The sequence below is a fragment of the Hyaena hyaena genome, unplaced genomic scaffold (genome assembly GCF_003009895.1).
Source record: "Hyaena hyaena isolate Hyena2069 unplaced genomic scaffold, ASM300989v1 scaffold_1002, whole genome shotgun sequence".
Lineage (NCBI taxonomy): Eukaryota > Metazoa > Chordata > Mammalia > Carnivora > Hyaenidae > Hyaena > Hyaena hyaena.
Genome location: NW_024081636.1, coordinates 308333 through 331900, shown reverse-complemented (window position 1 = coordinate 331900; position 23568 = coordinate 308333). Strand labels below are relative to the sequence as shown.

Genomic DNA, 23568 nt, shown 5'->3' with positions numbered 1-23568 from the left:
TATATGGACTGCCCCTGCCTCGTAGTTAGAACTCTCCGAAGCAGGATAACCTATTTTATAAGGTAATAAAGGCCTGTTTCATTTAGGGACCTTGTCTCAAGGCTCCCTTTCAACACAAGGAGTCTATGGTTCAATGTTTCAATGTTTCATCTTTGTCAAGGTTAAAGTCCCAGTGTGGGACACACTGCCATTGACTATAAGGATGAATTCTTTTTAGTAATATGAAGTCCCATGGCTATTGTTGTAAAAGTGTGACTCACGTAGCCATTCAGGAGAAGCTTGAGAGTCAAGTCCTGTCCTTTCAGTAAGAAGAAAATGTGAAATTGTCAGTGCTGGCTGCCAAGTGATATGTATATCCATTGTCTTTCCAGTGCAGTATATGGTTTATCTGGGTGACCTTGGGTAACCATTTCCTAAAACGCCAGAGTGCATTTAAAGGAGAATTAGGAGGACAGCAACACAGCAGGGACCCGTTGTTCTTGTAGGTTATTTCATGCAGAAAATTTTCCACTTCCAAACAGGTTGCATCCCAAAGGCTGTTCCTAAGACTGTTGGATTTTTAGTGCAGGTGACAGTATGTATCCGACCTCTAACGACCTTCCTGTTTGCAGACAGTGCTGACTCACTTTGCTCTGGAATGCATCTCTGTTGTCAGCCACAGGAGGTTAGAACTTGAAAGTTAGGTATAAGAACTTCTGTACAAGTTTCAGGCGTGACCATAAACTGGCGGAAAAGGAAGCGGGGATTAAGGACAGGATGGTGATTTTTATTTGTCCTGGCACTTCTCACCACTGCGCTGGTAGAGGACACACATCTCTAAGGGTCACCTTGGGCTTCTACTGCACCCTAAATCACAGGGAAGACAGAAAAGATGGTTCCTAAGGTACAATAGGGTTCTACTGAGGAAGTATAAGATTTTCACCTCTCTCCCCCTCCCCCTGCCATATATACTCCAGGAGGAAATCTACTAATCTACTCCCCTTCTCTTTCTCCAAACTGCAAAAAGTGCTGGGGCCAGAAGTGCTTAGGGCTGGTACACTGAGTAACATAGATGGACTCAAAGCTAACAGGCCATCTCGCTTACATTTAGAAGAAAAAATAGTTTACCTTTTAAGCCTTAATGATCTTTGATCATTCCTTCTCAGTACGTGTCTTAAAACATGATACATCATACATGTTTATAAGCTGTAAACTGGAAATAAGAAGCCTCACATAAATAGTATTAATGATATTTTTTACTTTTTAAAAATTTGTTTCAGTCTATTTATTTTGAGAGAGACAGAGACAGCACAGGTTGGGGAGGGGCAGAGACAGAGGGTGAGAGAGAGAATCCCAAGCAGGCTCCACACCTTCAACTCAGAGCCCAGGGGTGGGGTTCGAACCCATGAAGCCATGAGATTATGACTTGAATCAAAACCAAGAGTCGGACGCTCTACCAACTGAGCCACCTCAGTGCCCACTAATCATAATTTTTTCTCTTTTTTTAAGCCTATTTATTTTTGATGGGTGGGGGCAAGGGAGGGGAAGAGAGAGAGGGAGACAGAAAATCCCAGGCAGCCTCTGCACCATCAGTTAAGAGCCCAAGGCAGGGCTCAAACCCATGGAGTGAGATCATGACCTGAGCCAAAACCAAGAATTGGACACTTAACCGACTGAGCTTCCCAAGCACCCCGTTAATCATATTTTTAAAAACCTACCGGAAACTAATTTGACAATAAACTATTTGTAAAAAAAAAAAAATAAAAAATAAATAAATAAATAAAAGCCTACCTAGTTTTTTCTTTAGAGCCCAAACTGCTTTCTTTGCTTTTTTTTTGGCCAATTCTCTCATAATCTGTGTCTATTCATATAGGCTTTATTTGGTCTAAAGCAAAGCTAGAAAATACAAACAGCAGCATTTACGTTAATATTATGTTAAGAATCTGGTGTACTCATATGCGCAAGTGCCAGGGAATTCAAATATTCTCAGAAAAACAAGAAAGGAAAGAATAAAGAATTGGGGTTGGAGCTAGAACCTGCCATTTTTGCTCACCTATTCCATTCATTTAGTTTCCAGCATTTTAGCACTCAGTAAGGTCAAAGAATATTTTTAATCAGAGTGTTGGAAAAACCTATTAACAATGGTCCTAAAGAGATTTTTAAATCTAATATCCTGGGGCTCTTATATTTGCTTAGTTGCAACTAAGTCATGAGGATCAGGAAAGACGCTGGGACACAATATACAAAATGGTTAGGAACAGAAACTAGAGTTAGCACCAAGAAGAACAGAAACTAGAGTCAGCACCATTTTTGGTTTGTTTCTTTTTGGCGTAACTGGCAAGTTACTTACATGTCACACACTTCAGCTTCCCAGTATGTTCAGTGAAAACAAAACAAACCCAACAACCGTGGGGATTTGTGTGGATTAAATAACATAGTGTATGGAAGGCCCCGAGTCAGTGCCAGGTGCATGGTAAATGCTCAAAACTTGTCAGAAAGCAAAGAGAAAAAGATTCTCCAGAAGCCGACTACCCAAAACAAAGCAAAACCTTCTGCTTTATTAGCACAGAATCCTACAACTTTGTTTCTGAAAAGGACTTTATAGTATTGATCTGGTGGCTTGCATTTTTTTTTTAAGCCAGGGTCCTTCTAACAGAATATTATAAGGAAATTGTTGTGTCAGAGACATAAAAATGGAGCTGGTACTGGGCAGGGTGGAGAAGTAGGCAAATCTCCACCCCACCTGCCTTCCTTCCTTCCTTCCCTCCCCTGAAGGCTCTCAGGCATCTGCCACTTTCCAGAACACAGTCTGAAAACCAAAAATCTGGTCCAATTCCGCCATGTCACCCATCAAGGCATGGCCCAGATGTGAAGTTGTGTTTTCAGTGGTAAGAGCAGAGCGGCAGCTGCATTCCTATCACTTTTCAGTGCAACGCAGGGAGGAGGAATGGATGGGACCCAAACACGTGGGAAGATTTGACAAAACTCTTGTCAAAGTTCAAAATATGTGAACTTTTCTTCCCCCTATAGTGGATGATAATCTTTTGGGTGGCCCATTTCCGTTTTCATGTTTATTTTTGGACTGTTTTTCATGCCACTTAAAGCATTTCCTGTGTGGGTCCAGTACCTTCTATCAGCCTGAGGACGAATAGCAGCTGTGTATGTTTCCATGAAATTTGACTAGAAACAACTTCACCCCCTTCTGCACTCTCCACCTTAATCCTCTGTGGTCTCTTTTGATGCAAAATAAGATGCTATGATTTCTAAGCGTTTTCACATTCAGGACATTTTACTTCAACCTCCTGACCAGAGTGTTCTTTCAGGCCTATTAGTGCAGGACAGAAATGTAAACACGAAGCTGACCCCATGGAAGCTTGAAGTCAATGGAGTTTCTTTTTGAGATAAGGCCATGCGCCTGCAAATGGCCTTGGACTTAATTTGGAAAAGATAAAAGAAAAACGCAGTTTATGACTGCTGTGTCATTTCCAAATGCAGCTGGTTTCCTGTTAGGTTACTCGTGTCTTTATGATCTTGTGGCATGCTGGCTTCAAGTCTTTTCATTTTCTTTACAAAATGGAGAAAGTTGGGGCACCTGGCTGGCTCAGTCGGTTAAGCCTCCGACTTCCGCCCAGGTCATGATCTCACAGTTAGTGGGTTCGAGCCCTGCGTCGGGCTCTGTGCTGACAGCCAGCTCAGAGCCTGGAGCCTGCTTATGATTCTGTGTCTCCCTCTCTCTCTGGACCTCCCCTGTTCATGCTATCTCTCTCTCTCTCTCTCTCTCTCTCTCAGAAATAAATAAAACATCAAAAAAATTTTTTAAAAATGGAGAAAGTTGAAGGGAGCTGGGGGTGGGAGTGGGGTACGGGGATGGGGTGGGGGAGGGGGCAGGATTTTTATTTTTATTTTTAAGTAGGCTTCACAGCCAGTGCAGAGCCCAATGCAGGGCTTGAACTCAGGACCCTGAGATCAAGACACAGATGCTTCATTGACTGCACCAGCCAGGCACTCCATGGGGTTCTTGACCCTCACGAGAGATGACCCACAGTCTCCTAGCGCACACTTCGGGTTCCTGGTGCGGTCTGCATCCCTTGGACTGGTGGCCACATGAGAACAGCAGCGTGTCCTTTAAAGCCCTCCTGGAGGTCTCCCCACACCTAGCTTCCCACCAGCTCAGAGTCAGTGCTCGAAAAACGTTTATGGAATGAATCCAAGAGACTTCCTAGATGTTAGTCGTGCATGTTAAACATGCCTTCATTTGGACTCCTATACCAAAGGAAAATACATAATGTGATAGTGTTCTACTGGTTTGAAACAAATATATGATTAAATAAAAGACTGCTGTTAAAACAAACCAAAAAGATCCCTGGTAGGAACTATAGCTTTCAGTTTCTAGGTCAATTGAGCTAGACTGGAATGAATTCAGTAACAAATGAATTCAGTAACAAATGCATGTGAAAATAGTAGCTAATATTGGGGTGCCTGGGTGGCTCAGTCTGTTAAGCATTGGACTTCGGCCCAGGTCATGATCTCACAGCTTGTGGGTTCGAGCCCTGCATCCGACTCTGTTCTGACAGCTTAGAGCCTGGAGCCTGCTTTGAATTCTCTGTCTCCCTCTCTCTCTGCCCCTCCCCCAATTGCGCTCTGTCTCTCTCTCTCTCTCCAAAAAGAATAAGCGTTAAAAAAGTTTTTTAAAATAGTAGTTAATATTGACTGAGTATGTACTATATTCAAGATATGATGCTGAGAGCTTTATGTCTCATTTCTCATGGAATCCTCACAACTGTCCTGTGAGGTCAGATATTGTTATCCTTATTTTACAGCTATAGATTAAATCACTGGTCCGCAGCAGTGGTGAGATTTGAACCCAGGCAATGCAGCCAGAGAGCCCCCATAACTGCCACATGACTGACTGAATGAATGAAATGCAGATGGAGGAAAACATGCTTTCACCACAGTAAAACTACTACAGACTCAGCAGCTCTCAGTTCTTCTGAGACGATTCCGTTGAGGGCTCTGACATCCTACATTTTCTGAGTTTGAGAGAACGTTGAGAGGAAAGATAAAAGAGAGCCATCAGAGCGTTCACTGTTTTTCTTCTTGTCCCCATCCAACAGAGCAATTTATAAATCACTGGTCTAATTTAATTTTACTAACAATGTATATTTCTGGGAATTTCCCAGACAGCCCCCGATGGATTTTACCACCCCAGCATGAGGATGTTCAAGGCAAACATTATTCCCAACAGGATGGATGGTAAACGGTGGCATAAGGAGACCAAGTCACTTGCCCAAGGTCACGTCAGTCACCAGAGTGGGCAGTCAGCCCTGGCCTTCTGAATCCCAGCTCAGCCCCCCATCCACGGGCAGCAGGGTGTCACATCCATTGCATCTTCTTCAGTCTCATGAAAACGAACACGTGCTGTCTTGTTCTCTTTTAGGTCTGTGCATGGCTCCTGGAAGATCTTGATTGTCTCCTGAGGAAACGCTGTCGTCCTGGGTTGGTTTCCTGCCATTCCATCTCCCCAGTTGACCATGAGCCAGCCGGACCCTGCCTGTGCCCCCGATCCCAGCCCCGAACCCCTGTGTGTGGTTTGTGGCCAAGCCCACTCCCCCGAGGAAAACCACTTCTACACCTACACGGAAGATGTGGACGATGACCTCGTGTGCCACATCTGCCTGCAGGCTTTGCTGGACCCTCTGGACACTCCCTGTGGACACACCTATTGCACGCTCTGCCTCACCAACTTCCTGGTGGAGAAGGACTTCTGCCCTGTGGATCGTAAGCCTGTGGTGCTGCAGCATTGCAAGAAGTCCAGCATCCTGGTCAACAAGCTTCTCAACAAGCTGATGGTGACCTGCCCGTTCCCGGAGCACTGCACCGAGGTCCTGCAGCGCTGTGACCTCGAGCAGCACTTTCAGACAAGGTAGGGCCTGCGGGCTGGCTGGCTCTGAGCAGCCCACCTTCCTGGGGACAGCAGGCCTCGCCTGCCTCCCAAGGGCAGTACTATCCTCAGAACCAGGTGCTCCACGAGCTGCCTTTTCTGTCTTCTTTTTTTGCAGCCAGTGCAAGCATTCGCTCAAAGCAAACCTTTTAGGTGTTTATTACTGTGGTTCAGTGTGAGAAAGCAGCCCGTGATGGAGTTGTGGTGTGCAGGTGTGGCGGGGGGGGGGGGGTGCAGAGTATTTTATTGGGGTAAAATATCCATAACATAAAATTTGCCATTATTTTAACCTGTTTTAAGAGTACAGCTCAGTGGTGTTAAGTGCATTCACACTGTTGTGCGGCCATCAGCACAATCCATTACCAGAACTTTTTTCATCTTCCAGAATCGAAACCATACGTATTAAACCAAAACTCACCATTCCCTCCTGTCCTGCCCCGATGACCACCATGCTACTTTCTGTCTCTATGAATCTCTAGGATTCTGCTCTAGGAACCTAAGAGAAGAGGAATACGTAGAATATTTGTCCTTTTGTGGACTGGCTTCTTTCATGCGCGTGTGCTCTGAAATGTCAAAGGTACTGTAAAGATCTGATGAGCAGCTTTCTCTGAGGCTCATGGCCCCCAGAAGATTTCCTGATGGGCGCTGCATGTCTCTTCACATCAGAAAAATAATGTGTCCCAGTCTGACCCATGATTATTAACATTTTTTCTGCATGGGAATTGGCAAAGCCCACTGTTCTTTGAGGAGATGTGAGGTATTATCAACTGAGTTTTAAAAGGAGATATGTAGAGGGGCGCCTTGGTGGCTCAGTCAGTTACGTGTCCAACTCTGGCTCAGGTCATGATCTCATGGTTCAGGAGTTTGAGCCCATGTTGGGCTCTGTGCTGATAGCTCAGAGCCTGGAGCCTGCTTCAGATTCTGTGCTTCCCTCTCTCTCTGCCCCTTCCCTGCTCATGCTTTGCCTCTCTCTCAAAAATGAATGGACATTTAAAAAATAAGAATAAAAGGAGAAATGTAGAAAACTTTTGTCTTCCAGTGACTTATCTACTAAATTTTCAGCCAAGGTACACACTGGTGGCAGAGTGACAGTGTGACCACCTCTGCTGGTGGCGAGCATTGTCCACCCTGCTTGTCTGCCTCTTATTTTGTCTAATTACCTTGTTGCATTCCTGGGTATTCCTATACGGATTCCTGCCTCAGGGCAGCCCTTGGTCTTGTTCCACAATGAGGTACTCAGAACGCTGAAGGTGGGGGCGGGAGGGTGAGCAATAATACCACAATTCTTTTGTACAAGGAAATTTGGAAGCTGGTGTTTGTCTTGGTCCCTGTCATGACAAGAGCAAGAGGTAGGTGCCGGTGTGTTTTCTAAGGGTCACATACTTTAGGCTGTAGATCCGAGTGTTTTTGTAGGACGGGCAGATTCTTTAACATAGAAGATGGAGTCCAGGACAGTGGCCTGGGTGCACTCAGTTTCCATACTAATTATGTCAGTGAACTCACTTTTCTTCCCAACATGGCGCATGAAAGACCTCTCACTCGGGTTTGCGGGTTGTCTCTGTTGCTTCCATCCATTTTTGTTGCCTCTGTGGTTGGCAGAGGAGCTGGGGTGCCCTTCTTCTCATTGCCCAGGAGGAGGTGTGGCCAGAGGAGGGAGTCTATTCATGACCTTCGTTGGAATTTTGACTCAGGGAGCAGAGACCCTGTCTGGAGGGAGGTGGGTCTGGGGTAGGTAGAAGTGAGGCAGATGCTGACGGAGGCTGGTGCAGAGCCAGGGGCCACGGCTGGGGCCATACTGCCTAAGGGAGATGAGCAGCAGTGGAGAAAAGGCCTGGGAGAGCTCACTCTACACATCACATTCCTATGCTCCTAACATTTGCACCCCTACTTTTGTGTTTGAGAGCCACATGTGCTTCCTATTGCTGCTGTAGCAAATGATCACCAGGCCAGGGGCTTCAAGCCACACAGATGTGTCTGTTATCTTATGGTTCTGAGGGCGCAGGTCCAGTGAGGGGGGCACTGGACTGACATCAAGTCACGGAGGACCAGTTCCGTCCAGTTCTAGGAGAGAATCCCCTCTCCTGCCTTGCCTCGCTCCTGAAGGCTGCCTGCCTTTCCTGGCCTGTGGCCTCATTCCCTACCTTCAAAGCCAGCAGCGTAGAATCTTCCAGTCTCTCTGCCTACCTGTCTGTCTCTGCCTTTTGTCTCTTTCTTTCTCTTTCTACTTGTCTATCTCTTTGTGTCTCTCTGTCTCTCTCCTTCTGTCTCTCTCTTCCACCCTCTCTCCCTCTTTCTTTCTGTCTCTCTCTCTCCCCTTGTCTCCTTCTCTTTCTGTCTGTCTCTCGCTCCTCTACCTCTATCATCACATCTCCCTTTGTGCCTCTGGCCTTCCTGCCTCCCTCTTCCAAGAACAGTTGGTGACTACATTGGGCCCAGTTGGATAATCTACAATCATTTCCTCATCTAAAGATCCTTAGGTTAGTCAGGTCTACAGAGTCCCTGTTGCCATGTAAAGTAACATATTCCCGGGTTCTGAGGATTGGGAGGCGGCCATCTTTGGGTCAGGCCTTGTCCTGCACCCCACGGGGGCTCCGCAGGGGAGGGGTAAGAGAGCGGAGAGAGAAGGAGAGAAATGGAGGTGGTCTCTGGAATGAGCATGACCACGTGGCAGCTCCTCCTCACCTCCTCATCAGGAGCTAATTTGGGGCCAAGTATCCCTAAAACTAGGGGTGAGATGGCATATGGATGGGAGGGTGAGTTCACAACGGAAGTGGGGCAGGGGAAGGGCTGGGAAGAGGCAGTTGGGTCCTACGGGCCTCCAGGCACACCTCAGCTGCCCAGGCTGGGAACAGCCTTCACCCGCCCACCCAGGCAGCGTGGCTCCCACACCTCAAGGAAGCCCAGGAAAAAGTCTGGACGAACCCTCAGCTGATAATGATATGCACAGTTGAAAATCAACAGTGAGGAAAGAACGCAAAACTAATTGAAATCACCTCTTCACACTGAGGTCTCAGAGGTTTTCACAGGCACCCATCTGCGGCTCCCTGTGGAGGGGAAAACTCCCACGTAGAGGAGGTGAGGGCCTCAACACCCGTTCTCCAGCTTCCCCCACACATCGGCTTCCTAAGTAGGTTGAGACCAACATTTCCAAAAATACGTTGTATATATTAGTCATCAAATGCTTAATATACACTTCCGCCCCTCCCGCCTGTGGGCATTTGATTGGCAACGATTAGAAACATGGAGCTAATCTAGGACCTGACTCTGGAGCCCTGTTAGATGTTGGGCCAGCAACTCGGCTAGTGGACCATCTCTTCCTCTCCTCAGAAGGGACGTGAAGATTAAGTCATTACTACTCTGGAGTCCCCCTGCTTTTTTTTTTTTTTTTTTTTTAATGTTTTTAATGTTTATTTTCGAGAGAGAGAGAGAGACAGAAACAGAATGTGAGCAGGAAAGGGGCAGAGAGAGAGGGAGATACAGAATCTGAACCAGGCTCCAGGCTCTGAGCTGTCAGCACAGAGCCCGACTCGGGGCTCAAACTCATGGACCACAGATCATGACCTGAGCCGAAGTTGGATGCTTAACTGACTGAGCCATCCAGGTGCCCCTAGGGTCCCTTTAATTGGGAAAAACCAAGAGGTGACCCGGAAGCAAATGTTTTCCTTATATTTCCATAGGAGACCCCCAGGTTGGTGGCTGTGGGTACCAAAGTGTCGTCACACATTTGTACTGGAAGATAGCCTTGTTTGTCAATTTTGCGTCTCAGTTTCAGGATTTCAAACGCAATGAGTTTCAAAAAATATCGTTTGGCCTGTGGCATTGTAATGAATATGAACGAGGCAGGCTCAGAGCCTAGCTCATATGAAGAACTGAACTATAATTTTGGTTGAGGCTTGGCGTTGGACAGATGTGGATGCACACATTCCCTTCCAGCAGGCCCCAGTATGCTAACAGTCCCTGGCTTTGTAGGCAGCTCCAGACTTAGGTTTCTCTACCTTTAAAATAGGCATTTATTTCAATTGGCTCCTTGAATACAAAGCTCTTCAGAAATGAATCACATTTAGAATATGGCCATCGTCCCTCCAGAAAAGAAGAGGCCATAGAGAAATACTTTTCCCCTCAGCCAAGGTCTCTGTTCATGACCTGTCCAGAGGACCACACTAATAATAGCGGTTGACTTGAGTTGGGAACGCAGTCAAGCAGCATCATGTCTTTAAACAGACGCTGTCTGTTTTCTCCAGAATTCGTGTCCTTTGTAAACATTATTATCTGGCCACTTCAGATCCAGATTTGAATGTAAATACTTAAGTCAAACAGGATTGACCATGGATGTACATGACTGCCTGAGCAGCAACTCCTTGGACAACTGTTCCTGGCTTTAGATGAGAGAGTTCTTCCATAAGAGTGAGCCTGAGCATGTGAGCTAATGTTTGGAATCTTCTGGCTAATTCAGTTTGACCTCTGTCCTTTTAGATGCTTGTGGCCTCCCATCGCCTGGGTCTACTGCAAAGAATTCCCATGAGGGTGATAGGCTTATATGGAGTCCAGAGACGGCCTTCCTAACCAAGGACATTGACCGTGGACTGGCAGAGGCCAGTCCAGTGCATCTCTCTTGACCTGGATCAGTGAAAGGGTGTGTGGGAGTACAGCTTTTACTTCCTTGATGCTCAGTGGGTGTTGCCTTGGGCTCAAGACTACATCTTCCTTGTGTAATACCATCATCTACAAGCATAATATTTGTCAACGATTACTGCAGGGCCAGGCTGGAATGAAAGAAAAATCTATACGCACCATGACTTCTGCCTCTGAGGGACTGACCCTTTCAGAGTAGAGAAGCCAAAAAACGCACACTCATTGAATGTTTTCATAGAATAAGTGTCTTCGACCTTTAGCTTCTTTCTTATGGAAGATGATAACAACGGGAGATAAGAAAGCTGACCCTTCCTAAGTACTTCCTAGCAGGAACAAAGAGATCGTTGTCCAATGTTTTGAAAACAGCCCTGAATGAAAATGTGTGTAATTGGCCCATGACACACCTGACTGAAGGCTCCCTGGGTTTGTTGTTGTTGTTGTTAATTAAATTTGCACCCAAAGTCCTGGAGTTTCTTCTCCAAAGACCTACCCTGCAGCTTCTCTTGACCTTTACTCCTATCATATGCTCTTTCCTGTACTAATTCCATGGAGCACAGGCACATAACTGTCTGTAGTGCTGGGAAGATTGTGCTGTGGAGGGAAGGGCTAGGGGAGTCTTACCCTGTGGAAAGATGGGTAGGTTAGGAGTCTCGTTGGTCATGTCAGCCAGGCTTGACCTTTCACCATAACTGTTTTGACATATATTCTTCAAGTGACACTCTAATCCTGAACCCAACTTGTGCCTGGCTCCTACCTGGCTGAACGCTGCTCTCTTCACTCTTCCGGGCATGGAAGAAATGAGGGAGTTGTCCTGCACTGCTCCCTGAGAGATCCATTGGGTTTCTTCCATCATGCTCCAAGCTCTTTACTAAAGAAACAGCATTCTCCTGGGCACTCGTGCCCAGAATTCTTCTTTACATATTTCCCTTGTTCCCTGGATATCTGTGATCTGTCTGTATAAACATTTCACCTCCACCATGGCTCTTGCTACACTTGAAGTCCCGAGGTCCTTTTGTTTTGTTTTGCTCCTTTGCCTCTGATTAAGATAGGTTGGTCCAAAAAGTTGCCTCTTGAACCAGATTGAATTTTATTTATTGAGCATCTATTGTGTTCTAGGCACTATAGTGAGGATACAGTAGAGAACAAGACCAGTAGACTTCTGCCTTCAAGGAGTTCCTGGTTTAGTGAAGAGGAAGGAGACAAGAAAACAGAAGCTTATGGGTGATATCTGAGATGACATTTAAGGATAATTTAGCCAGGGAAAGGGTACAAGCAATAAGGTTAGGGCTACTTACGTCAAGGTAGTGACAGAATATGGCCCTTTGAAGGTGAGATCTTATCCCCAGGGGGGTTAAATTAGGATTGTATCTGATGGCAGGTATTAGAAAATTGAAGTTCTATCGGTTTCACTTTGAAAAAGTTTTATTTTTCTTATATAACAGAAAGTATGGGGGTAGGAAGTCCATGACTAGTATGATGTTATCATGATGCCATCAATAATCCAGGCTCTGTCTGCTTTGCGGATTAGCTTTCAGCCTCAATTTGTCACCGCTTAGTCCCAAAATGGCTGCTCAAACGCCAGCATCACATCCAAGTTCCAGGCAGAAATAACCAGCGAGGAAGAACCAGGCAGGAAGGGCAAATTGGCAATATGCATACTGAGACTTTTCCTTTAAAGTCTCTGGGATGTCTCACCCAGTAATTTCTGCTTATACCTCATTAGTCAGTATTGTGTCGTATAACCACCCATCTGTGAGACAGGCTAAAATGCATTTGTGCCATAACTAAATGTAGGTTCTGTGAAAAGGAAGAAGAGAAGATGAGATACTGGGTAGGCAACCAGCGGTTTTTGCAGTGGTGACATGGACAACAAAATTGCATTCTTTCCATTAATGCCATTTATTCTCTTGAAATGCAAGGAGGTAAAAGGGCAAACATCCTTCTTTTGTCAAAGAGACTTGGAGGGACAATCTGACATGTCCAAGATGATCAGAAATACAATCTAGCACACTGTGAGACCCACAGCATTTATTATTTTCCAGGCTGTTCAGGAGCAATGATCTACACAGCAGACCCTAGGCACTCCAGTAAAGCATGTCACAGGACTCTGTGGCACTCCGGATTCAGGAAAGGACCGTAACTTTCATGTCCCTAATGGTGCAGAAAGAAAGAAAGGACGAGAAGAACAAAGCCTCTTGGAGGTGGGCGCTGAGCTGCCAGCTAAGCTCATTTACTGCTATTAGTGGTTATTAATAACAATTTCTATAACACTCACCCTTTGTTCTGTATAAGCATTATCTCATTCCACCTTCGTAACAACACTATGAGTTAAGCACTATTGTTATTGTCTTTCTTTTACAGAGGACAATACAGCAGTTCAGAGAGGTTAAGCAGAATGCCTGGTGTCACACAGCTAGCATGTGGCAGAGCTAGGGTTCAAAGTCATCTGTTGGACTCCAGGAACTAAATACCAAACCTAACTTCCTTTTTACTGCTATTTCTTGGTACTTCCTTTTCCCCAGCCCTGACTCACTCTTGCATACCAGACTTACAGGGAATGGAATTCAAATTAGAGCCTCAACCCAACTATAAATTAATACAGGTCCTGCTTTATCAAGATTGCTTATCTCTGACCTAAATGTAACAGTTAAACCTGTACATTCTATGGATCTACTGTGTTTATATTCTTTTAGTCCTGCCTCCGGTAAATGCACTTTTCTGAGGCCAAAACCCTGCTTACTACCTAGCTCATTGCCCACTTGGTCTCATTCCATAGACTTTTCCCTGGTCTTCTTCCTGTCAAGTCTAGTTTCCTATAATTGCTTGGTTGCATTAGCAGAGCTATCCCTTTAAGCCATTTCTGTTAGGATTTAGGCCTTGAGCTGCATGGCCCAAATGGATTTTCCAGTTCTTTGAAGATGGGGTAGAAGGAGGGGAGTCCCGGGGGTTTCTGGGGCATCACAGGGCTTAGGCAGGTAAAGAAGTTCCAATATTAAGATAGACAGCATAGGCTGGAATCACAGATCTTAAAGCTGGAGGCAATGATGTCTGGCCCCCGCTGGACCCAGCAGGTAAGACATGAATAGAGCTCCATTTCAGAGATGCAGTAGCTGAGGCTTCGGAGCTCACATGAGACACCCAGGGTCCTACAACAGTGCCGGAGGTTCATTCAGCCACTCAGGGAAGGAGGAGGAACGGAGTGACCTCTTTCCTACAGAATAGGAGCCTGTGCATCGTGTGGACAGAACTCTCATGTCTGTCTATCGAGGCTCTTTATTATTCTCAAAGAGAACAATACCATCTATTCTTGTAAAGGGCCACTTGTCCAAATCAGTAGAGAAGCCGTCCCTCGGCTTACATCTGCCAGTGTAGTCAGGACAGGGACAGGTAAACTATCCTAAACGCATATTCTAAATATGCACGGAGACGTGGACTTGGTTCATATTTAACCCTCTTCTGTCTCAATGTCTGAAAACTCACTGGGAGCTCAGATCCCCAGGCTGTGTTCCAAGAGTGCTAATTTCCTACAGTGTCTTTCTCTAGCAGACTGTGGGACAGCTTCTGACGCGGTGCGCACCCACACTGTGGGGTCTGAACTGGCCACGCTCCTGCCCCCTTCCAACACAGTTCAGCTTCCAGCCCATCTGCTCCCGGCCGGTGATGTAAACGTACCAGCTGCTTCCCAAGAGCCAGTCGGCATCCTGCAGGAGGGGCAGGTCCCTTTCCCGGGCACCAGCCTGCTTGCTCTCCGCCTGAGCCCGCTTGCCAACCACGGCGGGTCCCTCCGGTCTCATATCTCCCCGTCCGAGAAGCAGAGGGCACGGTCCTCTTACAAGCCCGTGTTTCATCAGCGTGGCTCCATCTAAGGGCTCCGAAGCAGGTGCCTTATGATCTGCTGCCTGTGGGGCCATGGCCAGGTTTGTTTAAGGGAACTGAGCTGGGCTGGGCCCCTGCAGCCGACAGAGAGAAGGTGGCCAGGAAGGAAGCAGGGACGCTGCCCGGAAAATGAAGGCGCTTCTGCTGCTGGCCTTGCCGTGGCTCAGCCCTGCCAACTACATTGATAATGTGGGCAATCTGCACTTCCTGTACTCGGAACTGTGAGTCCCTCTCTACCGCTGCCTGCCTGTGTCTGTGTGTCGGGTATGTCGGGGGTGGAACCGGAGTCAGTTCCCTGGCTGGCATGTCTGCTTAGCGGAATCAGCCCCACGTGAGCTAGATGCACTTGGACAAAGCGCGCTGCCGGCGGTCTAAAGCTGCGTGCTTAGGTCTGCGACTTAACAAAAAACACCATCTTACTGACGCGATGCTTTCCCAGCAAGGCATTTTTTCCCCTTGCTTCTGTGCCAACGCTGCCTCTTTTTTTTTTTTTTTTTCGTACTCTACTTTTTCTCAATAGATGTGTCTTCTCTTGCTTCCATAAATAGAACCAGAGAGCAATTAAGAACCGAGCTTGCAGGCACAGATCTGCAGCCGCCTTTGGGGCACTTCAAACAGGAGAAGACACCTCCCTAAACTGAGACAATCCGCCTGCACACCTGCAAACACATAGGGCATCTGTACAGCTGGAAGAGAACCCTAAATGTAAAAAATTACACATCCATTGTATTTTTGGTTCTGACCATTTTCAAATTCACAGGCGAGTGGAAGGAGCTGGGCAGCGAGCTCCCAGACTCCACCACCTCGGTCTCATGGTTACTACTTTGCACATTTGCCTCATTTATTTTATTTTTTGCTGAAGTGGTCTGGAGTAGATCGTAGTCATGACATGTCACCACTCAATACTTCACTGTGCCTCTCTAAAAAATAAAGACATTTTCTTTTATGACCCATGTCCATTTTATAAGAGGAAATCACTCATGTACCCTAACCCTATGCGGATATTTTTCTGGTCCCCCCTTGTTAGTAAGCTTTAAAAGTATTGCACGTGGATGTGAACAGCTTCTAGCAAACATATACAAAGCACTGTGGTGGGTGCCTCAGTGTTTGGAACATTTACAAAAGTGTATTCTTCTGGGGCACCTGGGTTGCTCAGTCAGTTGAGCGTCTGACTTCGGCTCAGGTTATGATCTCACAGTTTGTGAGTTCGAGCCCCTCATCAGGCTTGCTGCTGTCAGCAGCTCGGAGCCTGCTTCAGATCCTCTGTCTCCCTTTCTCTCTGCCCCTCCCCCTCCGCTTGCATGCTCTCTTTCAAAAATAAAAACCTTTTAAAAATGTATTCTTCCTTGCTAACTTTTTAGACAGGTAAAAATAGCAAGGGCTGGCTTATGTGTAAGTTAAAGTCTGATTAGAATTCATAGAGCCCAAGAGTGCCTGGGTAGCTCAATCGGTTGAGCATTAGACTTGGGCTCAGGTCATGATCTCGTGGTTCGAGAATTCAAGCCCTACGTCGGGCTCTCTGCTGTCAGTGCAGATCCTGCTTCAGGTCTTTTGTCTCCTTCTCTTTCTGCCCCATCCCCACTTGTGCTCTATCTCAAAAAAAAATAAAGCATAAAAAACAAAGAGAGAGGGGCATCTGGGTGGCTCAGTTGGTTAAGCATCCGACTTTGGCTCAGGTCACGATCTCATGGTTTGTGAGTTCGAGCCCCGCGTCGGGCTCTGTGCTGACAGCTCAGAGCCTGGAGCCTGCTTCGGATTCTGTGTCTCTTCCTCTGTCTCTCTTCCCCTTCCCTGCTCTCACTCTCTCTGACTCTCAAAAATAAATAAACATTAAATAAATAAAGAATTCATAGATCCCAGACTAGGAAAGCTCAGCCATCATATTTAGGTAGAAGTAACCCTGGCTCCTGAATGTATATGGAAATAACCAGGGTCTTTTTTATAATTAGCCAGACTAACCAATTTGCATAGCATAGCAGATCCTCAATAAATCTTAATAGAGGAGAGAACAAATGACCTAGGTCCTTGGAGGTGGAGGATTCACTGTGAGGACCCTGCATTTCAGGGTTAGCTGGTCCCATCCTTTTGGAAGAAGGTTCCTTAGATAAGAAGGTTCATCAGGGAAATGCCAGGCTTAAGCCTGAATGGGGAGCCTCTCTTGGGTAATGATGGCATGTAGAAGCTTTTCTAGAAAAAAATACAACGGCAGAGCTACTCGGGATTGTGGAAAGTCTCCTCCCTTGATGGTGTCCCTGAAATCGAGTGCCCAAGTGCTCTGCCCCGCCCTCGCCTGCTATCCTTGGTGGCGGCTGTATTCATTTCCTGGGGCTGCTGGGACAGCGACGGCAGGTTTGTAAGTTAAGACAGCAGAGGTCTATTCTCTCACAGATCTGGAGGCCAGAGGCTTGAAATCGAGGCTTCAGCAGGACCACACTCCCTGTGAAGGCTGTACTGGAGAAGCCTCCCTTGCCCTTTCTGGGTCCTGGTGGCCACGGCCATTTCTTGGCTCGTGGCCACACAACTCCAATCTCTACCTTTGTCTTCAATGACCTTCGACGTGTGTCCTTTCCAATTCCATGCCTTCCCCTCCTCCTATCAGGACACTTCTTAGGGATTTAGGGCCCACCTGCATAATCCATGATGATCTCATCTTGAGATCTTTAACTGAATTCCATCTTTTTCTAAATAAGATGAATGTTCACCAGTTCCACGTGCACATCTTTGAGAGGCCACCACTCAGCCCCCCTCCCCTGCTGGGCTACTGGGGAGGCTTTCCGCTAAGTTACTTTCAGTTTCTCAGCCTTATTCAGGGAAGGCTCTTCCTACTGGCTTATCAGTTTTCTTTCCTACAAGTACGTGAGTCAAGGCAACTTTTCTGTTCCAAAATGTGAAGCAATCAAGGAAGCCTAACACCAAGAAATTGCCAAGACAGCGTTCCCAGATGAATTTGCCAGAACTTTCTGGGAGTTTCCAGTCCCTGGGGATGATGATCTAGGAGAGAATTCTGTGTAGCCATTACCTGGCACTGCTAGTGTGGTAATGAACTAATCATTGAATTAATGACACATCCAGGTGCTGTGGTGGTGCTTTAAGCAATACCGGTGGTAAGAAATCGGGTATGAGACCCACCCTCAAGGAGCTGACAGTTCAGTTGAGAAGATGAAACTTATGCACATAAGATATATTAATAATGATCCAAGGCAAAAGATCTTTAAAAAGTAAGGCAGGGAATAAGTCGAGAGGAGGTGGAGGTGTCCCATTTCCATGAAATTGTGCAGGGAATACAATTGGGGAAGTTGGGGAGTTGAGCTGGATTTTTGAAGTAAAGAGGGAAGGATCAGGCAGAAACATGGATGGAAAGAGAAAGCATTTCAGGTAGAGTAAATGGCACTGCAGAAAGTGCAGGTGCAGTGTGGCTGTGCTTGTCACCAGAGCTGTGAGACACAACAGTGGAGAGCAGTAAATAGGAGTTCTGGGCCCCTTCACTGTTGCTGGAAGGTGGGAGGCATGGGGTGGTGGCTGCATGTTCCTGAGATGAAGAGACGCTTCTCTCACTGCCACAGGCCCCTGGGATCCTGAAGGCAGGCTGAGCTGGGTGGATTCATCGGAAAGCACTGGGAAGCCAGCCTGCCCCCTGCTACCCTTGTCTGGGCTTTGGCGTCCTGGCCTTGGGTGAGCTGGACCTGAGTTTCTGGGCTTCCAGCCACAGAGACCCTCCTGGGTTGGCCAAGCCTCTCTCCGTCTGAGTCCTGTTTCCCCAGAACCCAGCTGGAAACTTGAAACTAATCCAGTAAACAGTGTCAATTACAGCATGTGGCCCTGAGGGTCGCAAACTCAAATGCCTACGGGAACCAGGCAGGAGTTATATAAACATGCGAATCATTCATGTATAAGACTGAAGGAAGGGTTGAGGCCTCTGATCAACTGCAGTGTGTGTGTGTGTGTGTGTGTGTGTGTGTGTGTGATTTGAATGTTTTTAGACATTTTTATAATAAAATATATATTATTATACATATGTATATAATATAGTATATGTTATGGTATATATTTTTCCTATATTAAATACAATACATATTATATATGTATAGTGTCTAAAAGTATTCTAATTCAGTGTAAAACAAAATAAAACAAAAACCCTTTGTTGAATTCAGCAGATCACTTCTGCCTGACCAGTTTGGCCTCGAAAGTCAACAGTGTATGACCCTGGGCAGCTCCATCTTTAAACTGTCCATTGTCCCCCATTGCCTTGATGCAGAAGACAGTGAGTTCCACAGAAGAAGCCCGAAGCCAGGGCATGTGATGTGGAATCGCAGCCCACAGGTTAGGGACAGGGCAAGGAGGACTGTGCTCAGGGCCTGCAAGAGCGCCCCACAGCGTCAGAGGGCATAAAGTGCAGAACACGCTCCTGACAAACTGCCTGTCTTCCTGCAGAACAACGTCCACTTTGGGCCTTGCAGGCCAAAGAGCGTCTTAAATCACTCCCAGCTGGGCATTCTGGGCAGTCAAGTGAGGATTGTCTGCGTTACTGGGGTGGCGCTCATCTGGCCCTTGGCCCGGCTCCTTTTGAGTTCCCCTTCCTCAAGGGTCCTCACCCCCACACTTCTGCAAACTCTCTGAATTTCCTAAACCCCCAAAGTGAATGTAGGAAATAGACTTTCAGTCTCAGGCCTGAGCATCGATATGGCCTTCTCATCTTCCCGGGCCTCCCTGCAGCTCTGCACGTGGGTGGACATATGGGTCAAGTCTTCAGAGCATCATGGGTTCTGAGGACCACTCACATGAGAGCTGACAGCTTTTTTTTAAAATGCAGATACGCGGGCTCTAAAACCTACTAAGACAGAAACATTTGGCAGGGGTGCATCTGTTTTCATTCTTAAGCTCCCCAGGTGATCCTTCTGGATCCTTCATGCCGCCCATGCTCCTCAGGTGATCCTTATGGACACACTGCAATACGAGTGCCCTTAGCTCCAGCTGGGATGTCCACTCGCCCTGCCTGCCCTCCACTCTCCGTGTCTGCTGTGTCCCCAGCAGCTTTCCTGCCTGTCTCCTCTACCCAGTGAGTCCTCCAAGGGAGAGCTTGAGAGATGTTCATTTATGCACGCTTCAGGCTTCACTTAAGCTGAGTGACATGACTCAGACGTGACTCTTATCTCGGGCAACTCCTAAATATCGCAAGGTCTGATAAAGAGACCCTGGTTTGGTTTCCGGGGAAGGGAGTATCGAGGAGAGACAGCCTCACCTCAAGTGTTGCACAAAGCGCTTGGCCATGCCGGAGTAACAAAAGTGGACACCCCGCTGGTCACGGATCTCCTGTGACTGCTGTAACATTTCTCTGCGTATTTCGTTTAGCGAGACTCCCAGGAGGAAACCTTAAACTCTGGTGGGTGGTGAGATGCATTTTAGGATACACACCCAGCTCTCAAAAGCCATTTACAGAAAAAACTGAAAAGTTTTGCTCCTCTTCCTCCCACCGTTACAACCTGCAGCTCCTGACACCCTCAGAAAATACTTTCCACGTCCTGTTGTGCTGGAAGTGGTGTGTGAGCCCCTGGGGTAAGTCTGGGTGGCTCTCGAGTCCCGCTTTTCAAAGCAGGAAACTCCTCTGTTTTAGGGCTGTGGCTACCAGTGAGGCAGGCATGGTCACTGTAGGCTAGTGCTAGTGTCATAGCTGTGTGACTTCTCAGGACGTCAGGAAACGTTGGCTGTCTTTCTAGCGCATGTCCGAATATTTTGGGTTTGTCAGTGGCCTATCCGTGAACGGTGTTCGTGCCAGCATCTGGAGGGAGAAAGTCGGACACCAATAGAGATAGCGGTTCTAAGCAGGAAAAGTTTATTCCGCCTGGAGTTCTGTGCTCGGGAAATGAAGATGAGGGACTCCGATTTTGTAGCTTGAACCATGTGGGGCTCTGGACAGAGGAGGCCTCCTGAAAACTGCCAGGAGCAGCTGGAGTTTTAAGGAGCCTGGTGTGTGTCATTCCTGGGTGGTGGGGCAGGGCTCGGCCTTCAGAGACACAGAACCCCCACCAAAAATCTTGAGTCCAAGGACTCCAAACACCCACCACCTCCCTAGCAGAACTCTCTCAAACCAACCTGCAAACACACACCTGACAAACTGCACCATCTTCCTGCAGCAAAAACCTCCACTTTGGGGCTTGCAGGCCAAAGAGCATCTTAAATCACTCCCAGCTGGGCATCCGGGCACTCAAGTGAGGATTGTCTGCCTTAGTCTGGGGTGGCGCTCATCTGGCCATTGGTCCAGCTCCTCGAGTTCCCTTTCTTTAGGTCAAGGCTGTGCAGCAGCCCCGGGCCCTAGTAACTTCTCTTCTCCCTGCTGACTTCAGGCAGACATGGGCTGGGTATTGGGCCCTGGGCCGCACAGCCGGGGAGAGCAGCCTCTTTAAAAGCTGAGCACCACGCGGAGCTGTGCAGGAGGCTCCTCTAGATGGTTGCAGTTGGGCTCGCTCTTGCAAGAGTGAGGAGGGAGGGGAGCACAGGGGGATTACCTCAGCCCCCATTTCCTCTGCACTTCGCTGTGTTAACTACTCCCACACTTTCCAAGTTGAAACCAACGGAGTGAGCTTTATGGGTTTGCCAGTAAACACTTTCCAAGTTGGGTCTCCAAGAATTTGCTGCCTTCTCTTCAAAACGGAAAAAGGGTAAAAAATTGCTGATCCCTGGATTGTTCTTGTCCTATGTTTTGAGAATCTGAAGTCCAGTTTGGATTAGACCTGGAAGGAAGGAGGTGGAGTTTACAGAGGAAATGGGGTGAGACAGAGCAGTCTTATGCCAATGGAGAGGAACCAGGTCCAATCTGGGGGAGCAAAGCCAGAGCCCATTCGGGTTCAATGATTCTCCATGTCTTTCGAAGCATTACAGTTTAGCACATGTTTAATAGAACCTTTTTCCTTAAATCTACAGATGTGTGTATTTGGAAGAAAATTGAAGCCGCGTGTTCCTGATTCATTTACACTTTACTCCTCAAAATGTTGCTTTGTCATCTTTCTTTGATATCCAAATTTCACAGGGATCCTATTTAATGGTCTTATTTTTTTTTCACATTGAGAATCAGCAAGTTCTCTTTTGCCAGCAGTAAAGCAACTCCAGTTCTAAACCATTCACTTTCTGGTCTATAGCGTAAACCCTAGGCATTTCAAGATCTCCCTCTAATGCTTGGCAAATTGTGCTTGCCTTTCTTTGGGTCACATGACTATGTCGGGTGAATGACCCACAAAGCGAGGATTTCTTTCACATTGGGACCCCCTGATTGCTTCATGTTTGGTTGATTTTATTTCCTTCATTTTAACTTCTTATAAGGAAATTTCCACGCAAAAGTAGAAAAAAGTAGAATGAATCTCCATGTACCCTATTCCCCATCTTAAATAACAAGTCATGGGTATCTTGTCTCGCCTATATCCTTGAGTTTTGAAGCAAATCGCAAACACCATATTTGATTTGTAGACTTTTTGGTATCTCTGTCTAAAAGGTAGACATTCTTAACCATAACACTAATATCACACCAGAAACAGTTTGTTCTTTAATATCAAATGTCCAGGCAGCTCAAATTTCCTGTCTTGTCTTCTTACAGGCTGTTGGAATCATGAGCTAAATAAGGCCTACACATTGCAATTGGTTGCCCTATCTCTTAATCCACCCCCCCACCTCCATTAATGTAAAGAGGAGTTATTGAAATAAAATTTGAAGAATATAGCTTTGGCAAACTCCTAGTACTAGGTAGTAGCTGGAAAAAAGAGAAAAGGTAATTAATTTACTATCAAGTTGAAAGGAAATGTAAAGGCAAGATCCAAGGCCTTCTTTAACCAAAATGAGTGGTTTTTTTTTTAATGATCTTGTCACCCAGAGCTTTGAGGTGAACTTAAAGAGCATGAGGGAGTATCTTCTCCCCAGGGTGAAAATCTTACAGTCTTGATCACAGACTTGTATCCGTGAAGGAATTTGTCCATATGTCCATCCAATGTATATCTACTTACACCTGTATTATTGTGTTCTACCCATTAGAAAACCCAACACAAATACTGGTAAGGGATAAAGTCTACATAAGAGTCCTATTACACCCTCCCACATCACTCATGGGTGTCTGCGCTTTGGAGACCATGCAGAGTCACGGGTACCCGGGCCTTGCTGGCATTAGAACCCCACCCCTTCAAAGTAAACAGGGTAAATTGCCCACTGCCAGTCTGTGGGATTGGCCTTGGAATAGGGCAGGAAATGGCCCATTTTTGCAGGCCAACGAAAACTTGTGGGCCAAAGAACCAGACATCTTTTCTTAGTCATTTTTCCCTTTTTTGGGCCATCGCTTCTTCGTGTGGCCCATGTGGACTCGACTCTCCCAGCTTCCTCCACTCTCAACCGTAACTGTTTTCATAAACCCCAAGAGGAGGGCTTGGGGCTGGGGTTGGAGGGGTGGCCAGGGTTGTGAAGCCTGAAGGACTTAGAGTTTGACAAGTCTTCTTTTTAAGACACAGTCATGAATTCCTCCTGGCTAGGTCCCCAGTCAAGTCCTGGGAAGGCTCCTGCATGCCTTGAGGTGTAATCATCAGTCTTACAGTAACCCCCCCTTCCTGTGTGAGCAATGACCTACAGTCTGTGTGCCCCCACTTCTCGGTTTCCACATAGAACCAACTATGGGAATTCTGGTGCCCACTTTTCTTGTGTTTAACTCTTCCATGTCCAGAGTTAAGAGGTTTGCAAATGCCCCATGGGCCAAGGAGGTACCTGTGGCCACTTCTCCATCTTCATTAGCGTTTCTACCTCAAGTAAGAGAAGGAGAAGGTGGGGCCCCAAGACAATGATTAAGTCCCTTCATCTTTCTGAAGACCATCATCAAATGGCCCACCACTGGGAAGTCGGAGGTGAGAGAACGTGGGGACTAAATGCAGGTGCTCTGGAGTCAGGCTGACTCAGGTTCCTATTCCGTCTCTACCAGCTGGGCAACCTGGGGCAAGTTACTTAGCCTCTCTGAGTTCTTCTCATCTGTAAATGGGGATAATAGCCCCTACCTCACAGGTTGTGGTAGGTATTGAGTGAGATTGTGTAAAACATGTAATACAGTTCCCGATATGTGGCAAACCCTTAAATTATAGGTTTTATTAATAGCAGTAGTTCTAAGAGTGTACTTTATC

At 46.7% G+C, this 23568-nt stretch overlaps 1 protein-coding gene across 2 annotated transcripts in view; it reads left to right on the top strand.

Moving 5' to 3' along the window:
- The window catches only part of LNX1 (ligand of numb-protein X 1), a 121656-nt gene that overhangs the window by 12506 nt on the left and 85582 nt on the right, over nt 1–23568 (top strand). The window contains exon 2 of one of the 2 annotated variants that reach the window (XM_039221725.1): nt 5417–5902. In XM_039221725.1, coding sequence (XP_039077656.1) covers nt 5511–5902 — 392 coding nt within the window. In that variant the 5' untranslated portion in view covers nt 5417–5510. Of the gene's footprint in view, nt 1–5416; nt 5903–14337; nt 14650–23568 lie in introns of those variants that run through there. The other variant, XM_039221726.1, reaches the window with a different exon arrangement.